Raw genomic sequence first — 25,243 nt, 5'->3', positions numbered from 1 at the left:
CAGCAGCAATGCCGTATATGAACTTGGCTAATCGACAATCGGTTGGAAATTTCCACGAAACTAATCAAAATTACCTAACTTCCCTCTCGTAGCCTATATAAGGCAGTGACGCTGTCTATTCAGCTGCACGAAATGATTTTGATTACAAAGAACGCATTTGCTGCAGCGCTGAGTCTCCTCGTCCTCGTTGACCTTGGAGGGGAGGCGTGCAAGGATAAGACAACGACGGAGCGCACCAAGGATTGGTGGGAAACGGCGCAGTTCTATCAGATCTATCCGCGCTCCTTTATGGACTCGGATGGCGACGGCATTGGTGATCTGAATGGCATCGCGAGCAAGCTGGAGTACCTCAAGGATCTGGGCGTGACAGCTGCCTGGCTGTCGCCCATTTTCAAGTCCCCCATGCACAGTGGTTTTTTTTAAGTTTTTTTTTGGCATAAAGTCAATTTTTTTTTTTTAGGTATTTCAGAATTTTGTTAATTTTTATTTTTTAAACATTCTAGTTAGACAAAAAAATATTTAACTTTAACATTTGACGCAATATTTTTCTGTTAGAGCGCTGTTAAAGTCAGCTGTTTATATACCATATGTTTTGTAGGAAATTGGCGGCAAAAGTTTGGCAACTTTAATTGTTTGTTTTGGCGAAAGTTTACACAAAAGTGAAAAGATTTAATATGGAAAACGGTTGTCCAGGTATTGAAAACAATAGTTTATTTATAATTGTATCGTTTTTATGTGTTTCTGTTTAGTTGTACCGTGTTTTGTAAATGTGTATTTTCAGAATGAACTTAACAAGCGTAGTTGTGTTTCGTGGATCAGTACTTTTGTATGGCAAAGCGTTGCAAAAGGTTTTATATGCAGAGTTATTAACAAATTTGTACAGATTAATATGAAACTAATCTTTTTTGTCCGAATCCACACGTTTTCGATCAAATTTAATTTTTCTAGTACAATATGAGTTTAGTCGTGCTAATCTGGTTGACATTTGGAGCAAAAACAATCGCTCAGTCGACGCAGTACAACAACATATATTGGCAAATATTGCAGAAAAACACTTAGATGAGGAGAACATAAGCTTAATAAATCAAAAAGTTAAAGGCTTTGTAAATTACATTCGTAAGCACCTGCCGAAGTGTAATTCAACTCTTGAAAGATTTAAGATAAAACACTCGGAATGGCTTGGCAAAAGCTTATTCATTGACATCACTGGTCAATATGCCTTAACAAATAAAATGGGTCGCCCAAAATGTGATTACGAAAGCGCTGGTCCACGTCTAAAAAGAAAATTAGCCACCGAAATTTCTAAAGAGAATAACAATTCATCTCCCTTACTCATACATGCAGCCACAGTTTCAGCTAAAAAATCAAATGAAAAGAATTTGGCTATTGTTTTAAAAGCAGCTGGGAATTGTGAGAGTATTGATGATATAAAAAAAAAAACTTTTTACGGATGAACCAAAACAAATGTCACCCGACTGTGCTCTTGCTTTTATATTGGAAAACGGATTCACAAAAAGCCAGTACATAAGTATCCAAAGAAATTCAAAGATTTACGGTTGTGATATATACCCGGCATATCCAAATAATAGATACATGTTTAGTTCCTGTAGGCTGCCTTGGGGAACATGCATCTGAATCAAGAAATAAACTATACAAAAGCGATAGAAGAGGCCACGCAAGAAAATGCAGTCGACTAGACAACATCACTGATGTTTTTAATAGATCAATGGATAGTTCGGATCCATTGCTGTCTAGCACCTTTTTTAAAAAAGGATCGCAGCGAATCAAGTTAAAAGTAATACCAGCAGAAGTGATATCCCTACTACAAGAACCACTTATAGAAATACCTTCGGAAAATAATGAAGTGGATTCGTCAGACGAGGAAGATGAAGGTGAACTTGAGGTCATTGCTTCAGAAGATGAATATTTTGAGCTAGAATAAAGTAAAAATTTGTTAAATTGATCTATTCTTTTAAATATATTTACTTAAATTTCATTTCTTTATAATTATTTTTTTCTTTTTTAAAATAAAAAATAAAAAAAAGTATTTTATGCAACATTCACCAATATCGGCCAGATCGGTTATATGGCAGCTATATGAAATAATGCCCCAAATCATATAAAACTTGGTAGGTCATCTAAGGAGCGTAAAATATTCATACAATCCAAATTTCAATGTAATAGCTTTCAATTTAGAGTTTATGCCAAAAAAAACTTTAAAAAAACCACTGTGCCATGGTGGACTTTGGCTACGACATCTCCGACTTCTTCGACATACAGCCGGAGTACGGCACAATGGAAGACTTTCGTGCCCTAATTAAGAAAGCCAAAGAGCTGGATCTGAAAATCATCCTGGACTTTGTGCCCAATCACTCCAGCGATGAGAACGAGTGGTTCAAGAAGTCCGTGAAGCGGGAGAAGGGCTACGAGGACTACTACGTGTGGCACGACGGGAAAATTAATACGGACACTGGTAAGCGGGAGCCACCCACTAACTGGCTGCAGTACTTCCGGGGCAGTGCCTGGCAGTGGAACGAGGAGCGCCAGCAGTACTACCTGCATCAGTTCGCCGTGCAGCAGCCGGATCTGAACTATCGCAATCCGGATGTGGTGGAGCAGATGAAGCGCGTGCTGCGCTACTGGCTGAACGAGGGCGTCGCTGGCTTCCGGTGCGATGCGCTGCCGCCGCTCTTCGAGGTGCTGCCGGATGCGGAGGGTCAGTTTCCCGACGAGCAGTTGTCTGGGGCTACGCAGGATGCGGAAGATCGTGACTACCTGACGACGGCGTACATTGAGAACCAGCCGGAGACCATCGACATGGTGTACCAGTGGCGCCAGGTGCTCGATGACCATCAGCGCATCCATGGCGGCAGCTCGAGTGTGCTGCTCATTGAGACCTACTCGCCGGCCTGGTTCACCATGCAGTTCTATGGCAACCGATCCGTGGAGGGTGCCCATCTGCCCTTCAACTTCAACCTGATAACCGTGATGGAGCAGAGCCCCTTGAGTGGGGCCAATGTGCAGAAGGCCATTGACCTCTGGCTGAACAACATGCCAGCCGGGCGCACAGCCAACTGGGTGGTAGGTAGCTTCAGCTATACTGAAACCCCAGCCAATTACTGATACTCCCCATTTAGCTGGGCAATCACGACAAGCGCCGGGCGGCCAGTCGCTATGGAGAGCAGCACATCGATGCCATGAATATGCTGATCATGATGCTGCCCGGCGCCAGTGTGACCTACCAGGGCGAGGAGCTGGGCATGACAGACGCCCAGATTAGCTGGGTGGACACTGTGGATCCCTGGGCCTGCAACTCGAATCCCGATATATATGAGAAATACACCAGAGATCCCGCACGCACGCCATTCCACTGGACAAGCGGCAGCAACGCTGGCTTCTCCACGGCCGCCCAGACCTGGCTGCCCCTGGCTGCCGACTACGTGACGATCAACGTGGCCACCGAGTCCGCGGCGCAACGTTCCCATTTGCATATCTACAAGGCGCTGATCGAGCTGCGCAAATCACTGAAAACTCTGCAAAATGGCGCGACTAAATATCAGGCGCTAATTGAGGATGTTTTCGTGCTGAAGAGGTGGGCGCCCTTAGATTTCTCCTTTATGGTTGGGTACGGAATGAGATGTTAATTATTCTTTTTTTTTTCTCTCGAGGGGTAAGCCTAGGCCTATATAACATACTTACTCACAGCTAATATCTACTCACCCTCTCTCTCTCTCTCTCTCTCTCTCTCTCTCTCTTTCTCACACAGCGCCAGCCTAGCCACACACGAGCTCAACTTGTTGCCCGGCGAGGCTTTGGTCATGACTACAAAATAAATAAATCGCAATTACTAGAATTAGTTAGTATTTTTTATTGATCGAATTTTTGTTGTTCAATGCTTTTGTAAGTTCTCGTAAATATATATGCCACCCAACAACATTTATCTGTGTATACTATAGATGTATATACGTTAATAAATACTTGAATTTGCGGAGACATTCAGTTAAGTAGGTATAAATATGGCTTATATTTTCATATGCGTTTCGTTTTGTTATTATTTGTTGGTATTTAATTGGTAACTTATTTACATTTAATACACACAGAATAGTTAATACACATGCAATTTGCTAACAATTAAACTCTTTGAATTTGGCTAGACTTGTTTTTATAGTTATACATATACATATATATATAATATTTATATTAATTTGTTTACTAATTTTAGTTGCGTGTTTTGTTCTTATCACCTCATTAAATACGACCTTACAATAAGTACTTTATTTTTATTTTATATTACTCTTTTTTTTTATGTAGCCAACACGAATACACAAAGAACCACGTAATGCTATATATATTTACGTTTACATATATACAACTCACTTATAATTAATCGCCGACCCTTGACGCCTTTTCATCCAAATAACAATTAAATTTACCATGTTGCTGGGCTCGAAACAGCACAGTAAATGCAATTGTTATGCCGCCGCCGCCGCGAGTCATTGCTGCCACACGTTGCAAGGGGGTTGCGCATGTATGCATGTGTGTATGTATGCATGCAACCCCCTCGCAACATAATCACAGCAAAGCAAAGAGCTCCACACCACAGCTTAGCCTAAACGTTAGCAGTATGAGATTAGTTTTGCTTTTGGGGCTTAGAAAACACACACATTTTTGAAATTATATCACAATTTTTGTTTTTTTGGTAAGCGCTGCTGCGACTGCAGCCAAACCACGCATGATCCTTATATGTATATACATATGTATAAATATCTGTATTAACTAGTTAGTTAAGCTTAATGATAAAACATTTAAAACGTTTCGCAATTATACATACAATTAAATGTGGCTGACAATTATTTTGACCATTTCGTTGGGCTTATTGTAAGAGTTTGTTGCAAATTAATTTTACTTTTTTTTCTTTTTGTTCCTATTTTAGTTTATGAACTATAGATTTTTTACAATACTTGCTTCAAGTGGCGAAAGTGAGAAGGCAGAGAGGTTGACTTTGAATAATATATATTATTTTATATTATTATTATAACGAAATAATAAAGTAATTTGGAAATATATGAAAAAAATAAATAAATAAATAAAAACAGAAAAAGGCAGAAAATGCTAAGTATGTGAAGAAATTATAAAACGGTTTGATTATATTACATTATTATAAAATTAATTTTAAATTCATAAAAATTTTTAATTTTAACGTATTTAAAAAAATAAATTACTTTTTAAAATGAATTTTTTTGTTGTATGTAAAATAATATATAATAAAGATATTTTTTAATAAGTAATTTGTATTAATAAACTAAATATTTATAAATAATAGTTACCATTAAATAAAATTCAATATATATATTATATTTGCATGAATTATTTAAATATTATTTATTTTATTATTATACGTTTTTGTTTTTAAATTATTTTGAAACATTTTAATATAATTTATAAAAGATTAAAGTATAGTAACTAAATATAAGTTTATTCATGAATTTTTTTTATTTTTGCATTTAATTTAAAGTTTATTAATAAAAACCGAAACGTAATTCGCACATGAAAACAATTTATATTACATTAATATGAAAATAAAATAAAATGAATACAAAATTAATTTTATTTGAAATGGAGACTCAAGTTTAAGACTTTAGGGGCATAGCCAAATATTAGAAAAAAAAAAAAAAAAAAAAAAAAAAAAGAATTGAGCCAAATATTTCCATATTTGATGTGCATCCGTGGCGTAAAATATGTATGCTTTAAAAGCAGTACATATATTTTTAAAGTAAAACATGTATATTAAAATGATGCATTATTTAAAATTTTTTCTATTTAGAGCTGTGCTTAAACTATAAAATAAAAATAAATAAATATTTCTAATACAATTGCTTTGACAGCAAATAAATAGAACCAAAATTATTAGCGCTTCATATTTTATATTTTTTTTTACATTTAACGCCCGAAAAAATTAACTAATTAACATTCATTGAACATATTAACGCAACAATTAATTTCCCTGTCTTGAGAGCACAGTCTGTGCGCATCTTGCATTACATCATCATTATTATTATTATTATTATATGTATACCTTCCACATACATACTCATTCATATTATTATACCTTCTGCACGTTTGTTGTTTCATTTGTATTTAGACCTTTTAGATCTAGTTTCTTTTGTATTTATACCTTCCACATTCTCGCTTCATTTGTATTCGCTTATTTGTTCTTGATCTTATTTTTCAATTTGTATTCATAATTTGTTGATCTTATTTTTCAATTTGTGTATTCATAATTTGTTGATCTTATTTTTCAATAATCTGTTACGCTTGTAGTCGTCTGACGGTATCATCACGTTCAAGTGTCTATACTGGGATCGCAGCACGTTTCTTGCTGTTGGCGTTTCCAATCGTGGTTGTGGCACTTCCGCTGCCGCTGCCAATGCTAGCAACATCGCTGCTTTCACTGGTCGCCAGTTGCGGCTGATCCGGCTGCTGCTGCTGCTGTTGCTGCTGCTGCTGCTGTTGGCGCTGCTGCTCCTTTAGCAGTTGCTGTTGCAATTGCTGTGCGTTTAGCTATAAGTTGGTCTGCAGCACGGGCGCTCGTCTGCTGCCATTGGACGCAGCTTCCATTGTGGCTGTCGCATCCGAGGCGCCCATAGCAATTGTTGCTGTTGTTGTCATTGCTGCTGCTGGTATTGCTGGTGATTCTGCTGCTGCTGTCGCTGCTGCAGTTGTTGTTATTGCCGTTGCTGTTGCCGTTGCAATTGCTGTCGCCACTGGACTAGTGTTGGCAACAATTGCATTCGGCTGGCCGTGCTGTTGCTGATTGATTTTGTTGTTGTTGGCCACGACTTGCTCGTCGTTTGCATTAATGCCATTGATATTCCCATTGCCATGGTCATTGCCATTGGCAGTGGGCGTGTCCGTATTTGTTGGCACATATTGATCCGCATACGGTATTTGATTGTAGGCATTGCAGTCCAAGGATGCAAATATGCTAGACAAGGCAATTGTTTGTGTGGCCATTTCGCACAGCTTCTTGGCCTTAATTGAGTGCTCTGCAATACAGATTGCCAAAGAGATGTTTGTATGTGTGTGTGCATGCGTGCAAGTGTGTGTGTGTGCGTGTGTGCAATGGCTGCCTCAGCCTTAGAGCTTACTCACCTGTCTCCGTGGGCGTGATATGTTTCTGTATCTTCTCCTCCTGTGCACAGGTGGCCGCCGTCACGACTGCCGCGGCCATCATCGAGGATGGCCCAGTGCCGGCTGTGCGGTGCATGTTGCCATATCGCGGCGGCATCATGCTCTGGCGCACATTTCGCTCCGGTCGAATCAGAATTATGTAGAGCTTTAAGAGACAGAGCGCGGTGTAGAGATTCGTCAGGTTGTTAGATTTTTAAATTTGTCATGTTGGTAGATGTAGTTAGATTCGTCAGGTAGCCGGAGAGGTCAGTTCGGGACAAGATGGTTGAACGGGCAAGGGAATAGCACTTTAGAGTTAGGAATTTCGCTTAATGAGGTTGGCAGATGGAATAGCCAAATTTGGATATTTGATCAGAAAGAACGAAATCTAGACCGAGACATCGCGAATCAGGCACGTTACAGAGATTGCCAAGTTGTAGCGAGACTATAGGGCAAAAATTTAAAAACAAAAAACAAAAAAACAAAAAAAACAACAACAAAAACAATTTGAAAATATTTTAAAAGAAAAAAAATAAAAAAAAAATAAACTTTTGTGTTTAATGTGTGATTGATTTGTTGTGCATGACTGTATGCTGTGAACTGAGGAAACTAGGAAGTGGGAGCTCTATTTATAGGGAGAGAGAGTAACTGAGCTAAGCCAACTACGATTGAAAAATTCTAAGCCGAAACCCAGTCAAAACAAGTAACAGTCAGAGCCTACTGAAGAACCAAAAATGAGTATATTATATAGTGATAGCACGATTAATAATATCATAGACAGCAATCGATTATTTTGTAAAGTAGGTATATTATATAGTGATGGCACGATTAAATATATCATACACAATAATCGAATAGTTTGCTTCCATTAGCGATTTAATTGTGTTGTAAATGTTTGCGATTAAGCGTTCATTCCTAAAATCTAAGACTGAAGACTGAACTACTTCGGAAAAGCGCAAAAAAGCCACCGCGCATATTTCGAAGTTACTATTTCATATTTCTTATAGACTTTATAAATAAATAATAGCATATATTTTTTGAGATTTAATCAATTTGCTTGCAATACAATATAATAAAATAATAATAACAATAATAATTATCATTTGATTAATGATTGATAGTTTATATATAAATGTAGCAAAATTTCTTTAAAAAACAATATATATACAGATAGATAGAGTACGATACGATTTTTTGCTCTAATGAGTGTGGCTATATTATTTTAGGCTAGTTTTTAGTGCATAGAGAGAGAGGGAGAGAGCCGGAGTAGTAACTGTGTATTTATCAAAAAGGCACGCCTCCAAAGAGGCGCTAATTTCCATCTTAGGTCATCGCTAATGCAGACCTAGTGCAATACAATCATAAGGCCTTAAATATTTTAATCTTTTATATAAAATATTCATAAAGATTATTTTCTGCAAATATTTTTCGATTTGCTACGATCCTAGTAGGCAAATCAAACAAATCAAATCTTGACTGAGGGCACAAAAAAAAAATATATATATAAAATATAGTCATAAAAATATTCAAGAAAAAAATATAAATAAAATAAAATAAATTGATAAATAATAATATATAAATTGTAATATTGTATTGTAATATTAAAAAGAGTGAAATAAATAAATTCCAAATTGAAAGTCTCCATTTGCAAGAGTGTCCCCTTAAGTTCAGCTAAATGGACATTGCGAATAACAGAAATACTAGAATCATTCCCGTGAATGAGTATGTAACCCGCCCACATACTACCTAGCTGGGCCACTCATTAATCATACGCCCCGTATTGTATTGTCTCTATTCTGAGTATCAGCGGCGATACGCCCTACGCCATTAGTAATATGCCGTGCAGTAGCGGCTGCGGTAATTATTAACACAGGCTACTGACTCGCTGAGGCGAGGGTCGACCATTCGCTCGCTCGCATTCGGTTATGCCCGCAACGAGACGACGTAACGTTGAGCTCTTGCGTTACGTAACGCGCTGCCGTTTCCGCCTTGGCGTGACATTGTTTGCCTGCCATTTGCTGCCGTTTATTATTATTGTTGTTGTTGTTGTTGTGCTGTTGTTGTTTGGGTTTTCTTTTTACCTCTGCAAACAAACAACGGAACTCGGCACAGGAAGACGACCAGCCGGACACGGCACCTGTGCAAAGAAATACGTATATAAGCCAGCCACTACGGCTCGCTGCCAAACGGTGTTCGGAAGTTGCTTACTAGGGCCGGGCTGGGCCACGCCCCCTTGGGGAGCAAGCAGTTAGACGTGGGTTCGGATCTAGTTTGTTTCCTTAGTTCAGTGATCCCAGTTGCTATTTGTTGTTGCTCGCCCGCCCATTGTAGTAGTTGGCAAAACAGCAAATACTAAATTGCATTTTTATGGCTTGAGGTGTTTATGGCAGTTAGGTGCGCGTGAATGTGTGCGCGCGCGTGTGTGTGAGTGTGTGGGTGGGTCTAAGTGTATGTCTGGAGCAAAGTGTGCATTATGCGACATCTGATAGCACTGCGGCTCTAACCAGGCCGAGCTGCCATTTGGTTGGCTAATAAGAGCAACTGCGCTTAGTATTTTTTGCCATTGTAGGACGAAAACATTTTGTGATAACTGGCTGGGACCAAAGGAGCTGTTACAACGTCTCCTTTATGCTGATAATCTACATGCTTGTGCGGCTTAAAGTAGTCTATTTATTTGCGCTTTTAGCCCAAGCAGCTGGCAGCTGCAGACCTCAATAGCTGCAACTGCTGCTTCGTTGGCAAAATACTTTCAAATATCCAAATAAATATGAGTAATTGCTGGAAAACTAACTCAAGTTCAGGTTAAGCCATGTGAAACTTGGGAGCTGCCTTCTAGCATCTGCATATGCGACTCGACTGCTCTGCCAAACAAATTGTTTATAAAGAACTCTAAAACCAAATTTATTGCACAAGGTCAGCAAGAGAAAATAAAATAAAATGTGGTAGATGTTTTCCAAAAGTTTCAGGTTCACTTTGCATTTCATGTCAAACTTTAAGATGTCAATTTAATGTTACAATTTTAACGCATTTCGCCGCTGGGCCAAGTATAAGTTGTAAATTCGGAAACTGGCCAAAGTAAGTTGTTGGAGAAGTTTTATGTGCGCACTGCAGCCAAGTAAGGCCAATGGGTGGGGGGAGGTGGCTGCCACCCCCACAGTGCTCCAACCTAATCCCTGCCATAAATTGCTCAAGATATTAAGCTTGACTTGCAGTTTGCCTCAACCTAATGGCTAATAATGAAGCATTATTAAAAACGTTATGGCCATGCACCGAGGGAGGGATCAGAGTTCATTGCTTGCACTTTTGCTTGTTGACATTTAAGACTACTTAATGTCTGTCCCGACTGTACGCTCCAATAATGCAACAACATGGGGCAGCTGACTGCGGGACTTAAAGCAGCCACGGAGCTCTAGCAGCGAATGGACAGTGTAAGCCAAAAGTATTCACACAATGCAATGTCTTTTAGCTTGATTCGTACTTATTCGTAATATTTAGTATATTATTAATTTTTATATTTTTTTTTAATATTTATTATTTTTTATTTTAATATTTATTGTTGATATATTTATAATTATGTTTAATATATTCCCTATAATAATTTTTTTTTTTTTTATATTTATTAATATTTCTTTAATATTTATTATTTGCTGATATATTTTATATTATTTATTATGATGTATTTATTATATATATATATTTTTTTTTATATTTATTATTTATTGATATATTTATTGTTATGCTTGATATATTTCCTTTATTTTAAAATATTAAATATGTATATGAAATTGGGAAATCAGTTACTGAAACATGATTTAAAATTGTTTTTTAATAAAAATGAAAATTTAGAAGAATCTGACATCAAAAAAAAAAAAATAAATAAATAAATAAATAAAAATAAATAAATAAATAAATAAATTTGAGAAATGTGGAATGGAATTTTTTATATTCACACATTAAAAATATATATAAGAAAATATGATCTAAAATTAAAATTTTTATTGGAGGATTTATAGTTGAACAGAAATATGAATTAAAATTTATCTTAAATCAATCTGAATTTGTGGGACAAAATTTATATATTTATTATATATCACATTTTTTCGTATGGATATAATCTATTGAATATTTATTATAAATATAAATTATAAAATATGACTAAAAATTGTTTTAATATGAGTGTGAAATTTTTAAACAATTTTAAATGAAATATAAATTAATGTTTTTGACAAATCAATTTCCATTATATAAAATATTATGTTCAAGAAGAAAAGGATAATGTGTCCTTTACTCTTAAATTAAAAAAATCTAAAACACAACACTTTACCATAAATTGAATAAAAATAAATAAATATAAAATATATATAATATAAAATAAATTATGAATAAAATATAAATAAATATAAAATAAATTAATAATTGCCCAACTTCTAATACCTAAATATCTAAAATTTATTTATTTACTCATTTTTTTTAGATAATTTACATCACACATACATACATACATACACTTGTCTAATGAATATTTATTTCATTTTGGTCAGTTTGATAAGGAATCTTGAAGAGTAGTGTAGCTGTAAGGCAGCCTGATATCGCCTCAATAATTAATGGGGAAACAAGGGCAATTAACGATGTTGGAGATTCGTAATCGATTCGCGCATTTGCAGACGACGCAGACGTCGCATAAATTGTTAATAGTCCGCCCTCTGCTGGGCCCCACCCCTTTGGCCACCCGCGGGCGTCCCCAACTCTTACCTTGGGCGAGAACAGACACGCAATCGTCACGCTGGCAGACAGGCTAATGGTCACTGACATGCTCGTTATGCGGAGCGGCACGTGGTTGGCGGTGCCGAAGTAGAGCGGCACAAAGGCCAGCCAAATGACGCAGGTGGTGTACATGGTGAAGCCTGGAACGAATTAGCAGATTGAATGGGCATTAAGGGCAAGGACTATTATAATTTAATCGCGGCTTGTAGCAACATCCGCTGCCATTAATAATAAACACTAGACAGACAAAAAGGAGCAAAAATAAAGTAGATAAAAGTTTACACAAATATTTAATATAAACTTTAAGATTCTACCAAAATTTAAGAGCCATTCACAGGCAGGTGTGCATTAAAAATAAGTATTATTACTCACCGATATGCTTTGATTCGTTGAATGCCTCGGGTATCTTGCGGGTGAGCACCGCATAGACAGTGCAGACCACAATCAGGACGATGGGATAGGAGAACGCAATCATATAGGAGGCGTCGATGTACGAGTCGCACACCAGCAGATTATCCTCGCGCACCGGATAATGATGTATGGCATGAGACGGGGCAATTACCATCCAAACACCATTAATGAGTATCTGCAGTGGCAAGCGAGTCGCATAAGTAGAGCAGCTGGCGTTGGCAAGCATTACGCCTCCTGCACTCACCTGGACGCTGATGAAACACGTGCAAATCACCAGCTGCGATTTGGGGCTAATGAACGAGGGCCGTTTGGCCGACTGTTTGCCAGCCTTGAAGATGCGAGCTATGCGATTCGTTTTGGTCAGCAATGCGGCATAGACGACCGTGAAGCAGAAGCCCACTGCGAACCTGCAAACAAGCATTGTAAGACAGACTAAGCTGGTGCAAGCACACACACACACACACACGGCCACACTTACCGTTGAATGGCGCAGACAATGTTGGTTGGCTTGAGGACGAGGGCAAAGGTTACGCCGTAGCACATAAATATGCCAGCCAGAAGAATGTAGCTCAGCTCACGACCCGAGGCGCGCACAATGGGCGTGTCGTTGTGCCTGAGGGGGCGGGGGGCGGGGCGAGGTGAGGTGAGCAAGCAAGAGAGCAAAACAAAGTTATAATAGTTATACAAAATATATTTATTTATATGTAAATGTATACATGTATGTATGTATGTGTATTTTATATATGTATGTATATGCCAACGCCAATTAAAATGACTTTTGCTGTTGCAACTGGATTGAAGACATAAAACTTTTTAATTGCCGCATATAAAAAGACGTGGAGTAACAACTACAGCTGCATATATATATACATACATATACACAAGTACACACACCTACGTCTCGCCTACGACTCACCTGACAAACACGCCCACCACAAAGAGCGTTATCAATATGCCAGTCGCACTGAAGGCCATGGCGCCAATGGCCCAAGCGGACTCGGGTCGCAAATAGACCTCCGGAATGGGTCGGCAGTACTCCTTGTGCGTATCGGGTAGCGTGCCCATTTTGCAGAGCACACACTGCGTTTCGTCATCGGGATGGCGAATCTGAAAAAAAAAAAAAAAAAAAAAAAAAAAAAAAAAAAAAATTGATAACAAATTAAATATGTATATATAATCAGAGAGCAAGTTCCGAAATTGTTTCAGTGGGCAACTTAAAGAGACTTAAATTGAGCCAAAAGTACAAAGTAATGAACGATTGTTATAAGTAGCTTAAGTGCTTAAATGCATTTTACATAAGCAAATCAAAGTAAAATTGCGTCATTGCTGTACGTGTATCCTAGAGAATGAGAGCTGTGGAGATGTATGGATCTGAAAGGTAGGCAGAAAGCTAGCCAATATATAATGATACCAGAAGGCATCAACAAATAATAACAATATAATAATAATATAATAATATATATTTAATAGAAAAAACTAAAAATAAATTAACAGAACAAGCTAACTTTTTATAAAAGATAAATAATTGAACATTACAAAATAAATAAAAGACTATTGCATAACAATAAAAATAATTCATTAATTAATAATAACAAAATTAGTATATATATTATATTTTGACTAAATAATAATAATAATAAATTTAGAAAAATTAAATATATTATATTTTAAATATATTATATTTTGACTAAATAATAATAATAATAAATTTAGAAAAATTAAATTATAAATATTTTTCTTATATATTATATTTATTTAAAACTTATTTTTTTTGCGAATTAGAAAAAATATTCTTCAACGCTTTGCAATTCATTTATCTTTTATTTTTTATTTTATTTTATTATTATTATTATTATTATTATTATTTTTTTTTTTTTTTGAGTGTCTTATTCTGCAATTTTTATTTATTTATTTTTTTTTGGTGTATTATTTTATAAGGTTATCACATACAAAAAAAAAAAAAAAAAAAAAAAAAAATAAAAAAAAAAATAAATAAATAAAAAAAATATATATATATAACAGAAAATAAAATCAACAAACATGATTTTTATTTTTCCGTTTAAAAATAAATGCATTTAAAATCCCATTGTATTATTATCATAATTTTAAATTAAATAAATTAAACTTAATGAAAAGGATTTCATTCAATTGCGAATTTTGTATTTATTTCTGTATTAAATATAAATAAAATATAATATTTTTTGCTTTACATTGCCAATAAATCTGGAAAAGCTCGACTTAAATAACTCCGCCTGAATATGAATAGAGCATAGCATATCAACCAAGTGGAGCAAGAGTTAATTCCGCCGTCATTCCATTAAAGTGAGGCACCATAACATTTTCTCTTAGCTTTGAGCAACTGAGAGTATTTGAAGTGCTTTAAGTAAAGCATTTCCGTGCGTTGCCATAAAATGCTCTTGAGTTCGCTTTAAGCGAATGCAGTTCATTTGGCAATTGAATTTAATGCTCATGGTGCGCATGCTGCAGCTTGTGCTCTTTATAGTCAGTTGGTGGACATTGAGGACGACAGCGCCGCCATTCTCTAGTTCTCACAATAATTCACTACATTACATTTCAATCAGGACAAAAGCCTGGCAAATAAATTACGAATTTTGCGCCAATTTGCGGCGTCGGTCCCCAGTTTCCACTTAAGCTTAAATCAAGCGACCAGCTGAATGCCATTGAATGAGCATTGCATTGCACTCGACAACGACTATTTGCAGTTGTTGTTGTTGTTGTAGTTGCTGTGTGGGTGAAATGGAGGCGGAAGTCTCACTTACTTGATAGGTCGTGCAGTTGAAGCAGTGCCAGCAGCAGCTCTCGCCCTCGACATATCTCTTGGCCTGGCCCCGTTCGCAGGGCAGACTGCAAACGGATTCCGGTGGTTTCGGATGCTGCAGCTTGAATTTTACTTCTGCAATTGGTCAAACAAAAGAATGAATATGTATGTGTGTGATTGTGTTTTATACCTGTTGAGTGAGTGTATAGCACTTACCGGACATATTCAGGCGCAGCTCGCCCTCGTAGTACTCGCCCACCTTGACCCAGCGATACTGACCCGCCACCGACTGCTTGAAGTGGATGATGTTATAGCGAGCTGGACCGTCGCCGTTGCCGTCAAAGCGAAAATCATCGCCGCTGAGGCCTGCACACACACAAATAAATGCTTTGGGGTTAAATGTGTTTACGGCTTGACGCCCTGAGCACCAGAGCCAAAACCAGAACCAGCACCAGAACCCAGCACAAGAACCAGGAGCACAGTCAGCCGCAGTAACAGAGATCCAAGGCTGCTGCTTCTTATCAGAAAATTGACAATTTGCGCGTTTTGCGTCAGTCGACGACGGACTGGCTGGCTGGCATGGTGCCTGGTGTGGCCTGGGCGTGGTCTGGGCTTGGCCTGGTCTCGGCTTTCTTGTATAATTTATTGAATTTCAAATTGAGTTCAATGACGATGACAAGCAAGTCAATTTTCCACTCGAAAGCACGACCAATGCGCCCCGGCCGCTGAGACTAAGACTATGACTGTGACGCAAGGCTAGCGGCCTGCGATATAACCACTTAAATTATTTGCGCAACACTTGTGACAACGACAACGCATTCACACAGCGAAACACAGGCAAACGCAGTGAAACACAGTGAAACCAGTCAACAGTTATCTAAGTTATAAAATAAAACTTTCGTTAAATATTTAACCAGCTCAAATCATGCTGCTGTCCATATCGAGCTGCAACCCTATTCGAATCGACGTGAGGCCTTAACTGTCCTACAGTCTCTTATAAATAAATATAGACGTCTGTTAAAAGCATATGCGAATGACAGTCGGAACTAAGATTTAACTATGAGCAGCAGTGTTGCCAGTGTAGCCTATTTCTGGCTAGATTTGGCCTATTTGAACGTAGGCCAGCCTATTTTTTTTTTTTTTCAGATAACCTATAGAACGTTTGCTATTCCATCTGGCTTATTTGTAGAATATTTTCAAATTGTTATTGTACTTAATATTGCACAATATAGGGGGCATGGCCAGAGTATTTTATCGGCCAATAGTTTATTGTGAGAGAAATGTGGAAAAAAATCTTAATTATTAACTTTAATATTCGTTTGGGATTATTTTTAAAATATAGGGGAATTCTAATAATTAGAAATGTCAATGGAAAAGCCATTTTTTTTGTTAATTACTTGTTTTTATATTTGGGAAGTTTTACATTAGTAGAAATTTTGGAATAATATAATAATATAAATTATATAATTATAAAATTTTTACTCCTAATCTTTTTATTATTATTTATTGTGTTTTATTTTTATTTTTTAATTTTAATTCTTTTGAGTGTTCAAGTATTTTTTATTTCATTATGGCTGAAATTATGGCATGCTACGTATTATCAAATTAAGCCAAAATATGTAAGGGAAAGCCACACACTTCAGCATGTATATCATGTATAGCAGCATGTATACGTAAAGCCTAGTTTAGTTTAATTTTATTTCGTTTAGTTTAATTTCGCAAAATCAAATTTAAATTTATAGGCATATAACGACGAATTAAGAAGATGACCAACTTGTGTGGAATTCTTACGAATTAATGAGCTAATTTCTTATATCAACAGCCTGAGCACTTGCCTCACAGACTTTACTAAATATATCATGCAATCCGCATAATATCTAAATTGACAATGTTTATTTCTCTGCTAAGCCAAGTTTTATTACTCTCTCTCTCTCTCTGTCGCTCTCTCTCTCTCTCACTCTCTCTTTAATCACCTATGCACGACATTCCGATTAGTTAACTTACCTTTGAATTGGACTTTACGCAGATATTTGAGCAAATCCGCGCCCTTCGTTGGCTTCATGGCATCGCAGAGCGAGGGCCGACCGCCGCACAAGTCACGATGCATATCCCTGTGTGTGGATTGAGTAGATTGAGCTGTCTATGCCAGGCACTCTGTGTGTTTGTGTGCGTTGAGTTGTGTGCATATAGCTTACCTCAAGGCATAGGCAAATGCCATTACCGCATCGCTAACGAACTGCAACTGATCCTCAAAGTCGGTGTTCTGCCGTGAGAGACGCTCCTTGGTGGTGCAGGTGCGCGTGTAGTTGTTGTAGGGTGTGCTGGTGCTGCCCGGGTAGCGGCATTGGAAGTGGTCCTCCCAGAACTCTGCAATGGCAGCTCGGTTAATTTACAAAAAAAAATCTCTTCTGGCCGCACACAAAGGCAGCGTGGACAAAATGGAATTTTTGCGTACCGACGAACCAGGGATTGCGCTGGTTGTTCTCCACGGTCAGGTTGAGAAAATATTCCTCAAATCCGCGCACGGGATTAGCCTGCGGCTGCACGGACAATGTGCCCTCCACCTAACCGATGAAAAAATGGACGAAAAAGAGTAGAGGATAGATAACTTTCGGGCTCACGTCGCGTATGCGTAATTAATTTGAGTTCAGCTATGGAAACCACTCGACGTGGAACTGTGGGGCTGTGGTGCTTTGGCTGCCAAATTAATTTAGCATAGCCACGCCCTTTGTCAAGCATATGCAACGCACACATAGACAGAGAGACACCCACACACACGCACACACACACACACGCACACACAATTTATTTCAATTAAACCATAATTCATCATAGAGTAGCAACATTTTGTCTGGTTGGCCCTTTCGACAGTTAGCATCATTTATAAATTTGTAGTTGGTGTCATGTCATAGCACCATCAGCCCCCCCATCACTCAGCTGCTGGGCGTGGCACATCAGCAACTCGCCGAACGGCTCATTAATCACACTTTCCCGCACATTTACGCTCATAATTTCCGCTCTGGCATCGCCCATTTAGTCTAAGCTGCGTATTTTTTTTTTTTTAATTTTTTATTTATCTACTTGCCTCTGGCTCATAGTCATCCGAGACGAGATTTCGTGCACTCCATCCATCGGAGCCAATCCAGGAGAAGGCGCCTGTTGCATTCGCACGCCTCACCGCGCGCATCACTTGCCTCACTTCCTGGTCCGAGCCGAAAATAATGGCGCCTGCCATGGTCGATTTTCAATTTGCCAAATTGCCACAGCGAGATAAACAGGGAGACAGAGAGAGAGAGAGAGAGAGAGAGAGGGAGAGAGAAAATGATCAAGAATTCATTTTAATTGCATTAAATATAAGGCGAACGAATTAACATGCTGCAAACCAACCAACCAGGGAGTCAGACAGCCAGGGAGTCAGTCTGCTCTTCGGCTTCTCTTCTCAGGCAATTCCCTATAATTTGCTGCATATTTTAATTTATTTAACGACGTGCCTTTTCATTGTAAGTGAATTGCAAATTGCATTTTCATGTTCATACATTACTCATTCATTTTTAAGAGCTCTCGACCAGAGTTGGAGCTTTAAATTTTGTACATCGAATTGTTTGTAGGCAGACCAGAAATTCATGAAACACTCAGAGTCTAGCAGCTGAACTCTTTTAACTAAATAAAAATTAATTTGTATAATTAATTTTGCTCAAGTAGAGACATAGTCATATTAGCTTCTAGATAAAAATAAAAATGGTGAAATTTAGCACAAATTATAAATATAAAATAAATAAATAAATAAAACGTTATTTACTTAACTCTTTTAAAATATATATTTAAATAAATTAATATACCATAAAAATAATTTGTCAATAAAAACATTTTTTTTTTTTATTTGCAATTTGTCTTGTACAAAACAATAAGCAAATCTTTAAACTATAACTATAAATAACCGAAATAAATAAAATGAGCTCAAACTTTTGCCCAATTAATACCAATGCCATGTTTTTTCATTAATTGCCGAAAAATTACTCGAGTTTATATAAAATATGTATTAATTAAAATAATCAAATTGCACATAAAATACTTGTTGAGCAAGCAATTAAATAAAACCATCAAAATAATGTTTACACCTATATTTATAAACGATTTATGATAATTGCCATTACATTAACTCGTTTAGTCCAAGGCTAAACATATTTCAACTAACAAATTCACTTATCAATTGAAATAATTTCTCATCGTAAAATAGAAAATCTAAACGGAATGTAAAAAACATGAATTTGTGTATTCCTATTCAATTCAATTTAATTTAATTTTATTTCTATTTTATTTACATGTTAACGCATTTCCATTTCCTGCCCTAGCAGCAATTTTATTGCCGAAACTTTTTGACATTTAACATGACAAATATTTCGAAAAAAAAAAAAAAATAATTTTTCAACCAAATTACAAATGCTGGCAGCACAAACTCCGTCAATCATACGCCCTGTGGTACGCTTTTATCATAAAAAAAGTCATTGAATTTGATTTGTATACTCTGTACTTTGAAAGTGAGCTCAAAAGGTATGCTGATTATCATTATTTAAGATTATTATTACTTAATAAATATATTTTTTAATAATACTGTGTTATTATTATTATATTTGTGCTTAATATTGGTGTTTAATTAATATTATTATTACTAAAAAAAAGTTATTAAAACTCTTCTAAAATATGTTCAATATTACTGATATCATGATGATGATAATAGGTTTTAATTTAGTATTTAATTTAAATATAATACTAGCTACAATTGCAGCGCATATTTTAATAGTTCTCAATTTTATATATATATATTTTCCTTTCACTTTTTTATTTATTTGAGGCATTGAAAACTCCCTTTGATTTACAAATATTAATCAAATGCCATTTACAGACAGCCAAGAAATATATTAAAAATAATTACCATCCGACGGTTCGGGCGGTCTTACGCATATCATTAATCAGCGGCGACTGAGCCAATAAGCGCCAGATGGCGCTGCAGCCACCAATAACATTGACTCCTGTGCGGCGTCACTTGATTTACATAAATGTGCCATCAGTAGTCGTTAAAGAATTGACTGGCTACAATGAAGAGACGAGGGCGCAGAACCTTTTGCCCCTTTTCTTAAAATATATATATATATAAAAACGTAAAGGGTTTCACTCCCGATCATTATTTATTGTGATTTGTGATTTGACGCCATTTACCAACACTGTGCCATTCAATGGCTGCCGCTGCTCAAGTATTTCGCTCATTTCGTCAGATGATTAATCAAACTGACAAAGTATTTTCACTCGCACGAATCTTTACACACGTGTGTGCGTGTGAGTATTTGTGGCTGTGGGGGGCGGGGGTTTTGAAAAATTACACGCCGAATCGTTAGTGTAACTGCGCCTGCTAACTGCCAGCGGGGGTGAATTCTAACTGGGGCGTGAACGTATGTATATGGCAGGATTTCGATGTCCCTTACATGCTTTTGCTCTTTGTCGCAACGGCTTAGGCAAATTTACTACGAAAATTCTAAAGCGATGTTAAATAAGCTTACAAACATGTTCAGGCGAATGACAGCTTGGGGTCTCGATAAAAAAAAAACTATATCCTATTAATATATAACGCAAGCAGAGTGACTCAGACTCTGCTTTAATCTAAATATAAAATTTATAGAAATCCTCTGCTGGATGTTTGCTTGACAAACTGTTAATCTGCTGCTTAACTCTCTAGCCGAAACATGAAAAATTGGAATTTTGTCATTTCCTGCACATGTAGCCAGAATTACAAACTGGAGCACAGGGCTCTTAGGCTTTAGAACAATGAAGCTGCTTGAGTGTAAATCCGATGGAAACACAAAACCATTCTTAAGTTGTCGTATAGTCCGTGCAGCTGTTGCTGCTGTTGCTGCGCCTGATTAAGTTTCGCTTAACTTTCAACTTGGCACAAAGGCCAATCGATAAGTTTGGCATTTGAAAAAGGCCGGGACCAAATTATGGCGCGAAACAAAGCCAGAAATGTTATTGAGAGAACGTGAACGTGAAAGTGGGAACGTGTGAAATGTTCGGCAACTCAGCTACTGCTGCTACTGCTACTGATAAGAAATGACAACTGCAGTCGGCACCGCAGACGTGAGGCAGCAGGCAGCCGGCTCAGTTTGTCTGTCCATAACAATGAAAGTCATAACAATGAAAGCAAAGCCAGCCAGGCGAGCGTCTCTCCCCACTGACCGTCGAGAGTCAAGCATCAATAAAACGGACTTTTTTTTTTTGTCCGGGACTGAAACTGAAAATGAAACTTAGACTGAAAGACTCAGAGGCTGAGCGACTGAGACTGAGTGAAGCGTTAAGTGGCTGTCTGAAATTCTTGCTCATTGTTTGCATTTTGATAAGTCCTGGCCAACACTTTGGCCAAGGCAGGACACAATGTATCCCTGGCAGGTCCTGTGCCAGCCCATCTACAGCAGCATCCATCGCCCTGTGTGCATGTTTAATTAAGTATCAAAGAAAAGTGCCTTTGTCTTTGAATGGTATACTGAAATGCTGGAATGTTTGCCTGTGAGCAGCGCCTTTTGCGGTTTTGATTTGGGTCTGATACTGTTTATATTGGCTTCTTAATTTGCATTTTGGGTTTAATTGGGGTGAATGCGATTGATTCTGCAAAGGGAGCTGAAAACATGTGACTTTGGCTGGCCTACATTTGTGGCTTTCTTTGCCTTTAAAAAAGATTCACATAACAATTTCCAGCAGTATTTAGCTTAAAGACTTTCGCAAATCATGTAAAAATTCTTATTATTATTATTTTTTTTTTTTTTCTGTAAAAATTTTTATATTTTATTAACAAGCTTACTGCTACCATAGTGGCAACTTAATCTAGTATGTAAAAATTCACTTAATTCAATTTGAATTAATAATTTCATAATTCTCTTCGATTGCGTCGTGATTGGCTGCTGATGTTGCAGTAGTATTAGTGCAGTAGTATTAGTGGGAGGCTGAATGCTTGTAAAGAGTTGTTGTAACTGTGTTATACGAGTGAGCTTGCGTTTAAGCTGTGCGCCCTTGATTGACGGCTTCTATTCTTTTATACTTACTGAGTGTGAGAGTGAGAGAGACAAATATAGCTCTACTGTTGCAGCAGTATTAGTAAAAGACTGAGCCACAGCTTGTGTGAGCTTGCGTTTAAGCTGCGTGCCCTTGATTGGTGGCTTCTATTCTTTTATACTCACTGAGTGTGAGAATGAGAGTGACAAATATAGCTCTACTGTTGCAGTAGTATTAGTAAAAGTCTGAGCCACAGCTTGTGTGAGCTCGCGTTTAAGCTGTGCGCCCTTGATTGACGGCTTCTATTCTTTTATACTTACTGAGTGTGAGAGTGAGAGAGACAAATATAGCTCTACTGTTGCAGCAGTATTAGTAAAAGACTGAGCCACAGCTTGTGTGAGCTTGCGTTTAAGCTGCGTGCCCTTGATTGATGGCTTCTATTCTTTTATACTCACTGAGTGTGAGAATGAGAGTGACAAATATAGCTCTACTGTTGCAGTAGTATTAGTAAAAGTCTGAGCCACAGCTTGTGTGAGCTCGCGTTTAAGCTGCGTGCCCTTGATTGGTGGCTTCTATTCTTTTATACTCACTGAGTGTGAGAATGAGAGAGACAAATATAGCTCTACTGTTGCAGTAGTATTAGTAAAAGTCTGAGCCACAGCTTGTGTGAGCTCGCGTTTCAGCTGAGCGCCTTTGATTGCTAACTTCCATTCCTTTATACTTACTGAGTGTGAGAATGAGAGAGACAAATATAGCTCTACTGTTGTAGTAGTATTAGTAAAAGATTGAGCCACAGCTTGTATGAGCTCGCGTTTCAGCTGAGCGCCTTTGATTGCTGGCTTCCATTCTTTTATACTTACTGAGTGTGAGAATGAGAGAGACAAATATAGCTCTACTGTTGTAGTAGTATTAGTAAAAGATTGAGCCACAGCTTGTATGAGCTCGCGTTTTAGCTGCTCGCTTTACATTCCTGGCTGTCATTCTTTGTGAGAGGGAAAGAGACGAAAATAGCTTTTGCTGAATATAGCACCGCGTTTGCTGTGTGAGAGAAAGGTGGCTACTGAGGCTATTCGGGCAGCGTCGCCATGATTGGAAGGGACGAAGAGAATTCGTTATTGGATTCACTTGTAAAGAGCTAATTATAGCATTGATCAAACTAACCGTAAGCTAATAAATAATTCACAATGGGAGTGAAAAACTTGAATATTTATTCTGAAAGCTGTCGAATATAATATTTACTTATATCTTTTCAATTCCTTATGCAGCTTGTGAAAGTTTTATATTTATGTAAATCTACATATACATATTTGCATACTTTTTAACACATAATTCACAAACAATAATCCCTTTCAGCTGAAGTCTTTATATGAATTTTAAATTTAAGCTCAATATTCACATTTCATTCTCTATTTATTATTTAAGACTATCAAAGGTTCATTTATATTTATTGTTTGTTGTTTGAGCGCACACACCAAATAAAAGTTATTCAGAAGGAGCGCAGTCATAACAGTGAGCATTAATTCTGAACTCTTTTACTTAGTGCTGTCGCATAAAAACTTTAAATTGTTGTTAGCCTTTAAAGCGAAACCAAAAACAGAATGCTTTTTCCTGCTCTAATTTAAATATTATTTTATATATTTTCTAAAAAACAATTGAATGAAATACTCTGTTGCTCGTTAAAGCAAATTTATTCATCAATCAACAATAAACTGAATATCAAATGAACAAGCAAACATCAAATAAAACAGGATTTAAGTAAATATAAACTCAATTTACGTTTGTCCATGCTCATTTTCATGTATTTCTTGGTTTTAATTGGTCTGGCACTTGGCTAGGTTTACTTTTATTTTATTTTATTTTTTTATTATTTTTTTTTTTTCTTTGTCTCAATGCCAAATGCTATAAAAACCATCGACACGATAGTTTGCTACAGTTTTAATGCTGTATATTTACTCTATAGACCCAAACAACTCCAGTTGAGCAATTTGAGAACGTTCGTCCCCTTGCCAGTTTATTTTGTCATTTGCAAAGTCGTCCGACTTAACATTTTAATTTCCTGCACTGGCAGCGCCAAAACTGAAGCCAATGGCAAACAGTAGAAAAATTTGAGCATCGAGAAAGCAATACGAAAAAGTGACTTTGATCGGACTTAAAGATACCCAGCAAATTGATTGATAGCCGAAAAATAAAATCTTTAAAGAGAACTTAAATTCAGATGATGAGTGAGCGAAGAATTAGTAGTCTAATTGTTATCTTATGAAAAAAATGTAACTACAGAGATCTCTAGTTGAGCTCTTGATGTATGAAGACAGTCAGTTACAGGGTATATAAGCTGTGAATTTAAATCAGTGCACTTTTCGACTGTCATTTAATTTGTGCAATTTCCGTAGTTTGCACCTCCCGCAGTTCGAAAAAATAAAAAATAAATAAATACAAAAATCTCTTGCATAAGTGGCTGTCAGCTTTCGGAATTTTTCGCGTTGACATTTAATTTAAATTTTTCTTTTTTTTTATATTTTATTTTTTACATATTGTTATTTTTTTATTTTTTTTTTGCCCATTTTGTTGTTTATGTTGTTATTGCACTCACCTCGCGCACGCGGCTTGGTGAGCAGCTTCTGCACAATATTATCGTATGCAATATCCTCAGCCACGCCCGAATCCTTGACGAGCTTCTCCTTAATGGCAATACAAATGTTATGGCGTGCCAGCAGCTCCTCTAGCTCCTCAAATGCCTGCAACAACACGTAGACAAAGGAATGGAAAATTACTTTCGTTGCAACAGCAGCGGCGAGAGTGACGAGCCGCGCCAAGAGTTTACCCACATCCGGGACATAAGTGCCGACCACCTACCTACCACCGACCCACCTAAAAAAAAACACAGAGCTTTCCGCAAAACAAATATGCAACGCTTCGTGTCGCCAAAGAAGGCAAAACGAGAAAACTAAAAAAAAAAAAAAATCAACTCAAATTGAAGCTGCAGAGAAACTGTGGCCAAACACGCGAAACTCAAACTCAATTCTCAAACTTAATTCATGCCACACTTTCCAAATTGAATAAGCTTCCATATGCATGCAATGT

General features: G+C 37.1%; 2 protein-coding genes and 1 long non-coding RNA gene across 7 annotated transcripts in view; 2 read left to right on the top strand and 1 right to left on the bottom strand.

Annotated features, from left to right (window-relative positions):
- Nucleotides 1-141: 141 nt before the first annotated feature.
- On the top strand, nt 142-3,853 carry LOC6580336 (maltase A1). 2 transcript variants are annotated; one of them, XM_002006147.4, is made up of 4 exons: nt 142-400; nt 2,234-3,081; nt 3,138-3,592; nt 3,767-3,853. In XM_002006147.4, exons 1-4 carry the CDS (start codon nt 289-291, stop codon nt 3,831-3,833), a joined length of 1,482 nt encoding a protein of 493 aa, XP_002006183.3. In that variant the 5' UTR covers nt 142-288; the 3' UTR covers nt 3,834-3,853. The 2 variants fall into 2 exon arrangements, with proteins under 2 accessions (XP_002006183.3, XP_032586140.1); XM_032730249.2 differs by lacking the exon at nt 142-400 and having other exon boundaries at nt 2,147-3,081; nt 3,138-3,670.
- A 2,051-nt stretch (nt 3,854-5,904) lies between these two features.
- LOC6580335 (metabotropic glutamate receptor 2) overlaps nt 5,905-25,243 on the bottom strand; it is an 89,124-nt gene continuing 69,785 nt past the window's right edge. For 2 of the 4 annotated variants that reach the window (XM_002006146.4, XM_044011188.1), the window contains exons 4-17: nt 24,753-24,897; nt 18,210-18,352; nt 17,580-17,688; nt 17,320-17,491; nt 17,129-17,235; nt 15,341-15,490; nt 15,126-15,259; nt 13,262-13,452; nt 12,824-12,958; nt 12,590-12,752; nt 12,307-12,520; nt 11,923-12,074; nt 7,153-7,336; nt 5,905-7,046 (exon numbers count right to left, since the gene is read on the bottom strand). In XM_002006146.4, coding sequence (XP_002006182.2) covers nt 6,562-7,046; nt 7,153-7,336; nt 11,923-12,074; nt 12,307-12,520; nt 12,590-12,752; nt 12,824-12,958; nt 13,262-13,452; nt 15,126-15,259; nt 15,341-15,490; nt 17,129-17,235; nt 17,320-17,491; nt 17,580-17,688; nt 18,210-18,352; nt 24,753-24,897 — 2,484 coding nt within the window. In that variant the 3' untranslated portion in view covers nt 5,905-6,561. Of the gene's footprint in view, nt 7,047-7,152; nt 7,337-11,645; nt 12,075-12,306; nt 12,521-12,589; nt 12,753-12,823; nt 12,959-13,261; nt 13,453-15,125; nt 15,260-15,340; nt 15,491-17,128; nt 17,236-17,319; nt 17,492-17,579; nt 17,689-18,209; nt 18,353-24,752; nt 24,898-25,243 lie in introns of those variants that run through there. The other 2 variants (XM_044011187.1, XM_032730147.2) reach the window with 1 other exon arrangement.
- LOC122757770 lies at nt 10,114-12,307 on the top strand. Its single transcript, XR_006357918.1, has 2 exons — nt 10,114-10,598; nt 11,712-12,307. It is a non-coding gene; the product is annotated as an uncharacterized LOC122757770 (long non-coding RNA).

This window comes from Drosophila mojavensis, unplaced genomic scaffold (genome assembly GCF_018153725.1).
Source record: "Drosophila mojavensis isolate 15081-1352.22 unplaced genomic scaffold, ASM1815372v1 contig_81, whole genome shotgun sequence".
NCBI lineage: Eukaryota > Metazoa > Arthropoda > Insecta > Diptera > Drosophilidae > Drosophila > Drosophila mojavensis.
The sequence above is the reverse complement of the archived record's forward strand: the minus strand, read 5'-3'. Positions and strand labels throughout refer to the sequence as shown.

Excerpts from the sequence above, each read along its gene's own strand:
- LOC6580336 (XM_002006147.4), top strand. The coding sequence starts at position 289 with ATGGACTCGGATGGCGACGGCATTGGTGATCTGAATGGCATCGCGAGC. Across the intron at positions 401-2,233 it reads GTCGCCCATTTTCAAGTCCC|CCATGGTGGACTTTGGCTAC; the intron begins CCATGCACAGTG and ends AAAACCACTGTG. Across the intron at positions 3,593-3,766 it reads GATGTTTTCGTGCTGAAGAG|CGCCAGCCTAGCCACACACG; the intron begins GTGGGCGCCCTT and ends TTTCTCACACAG.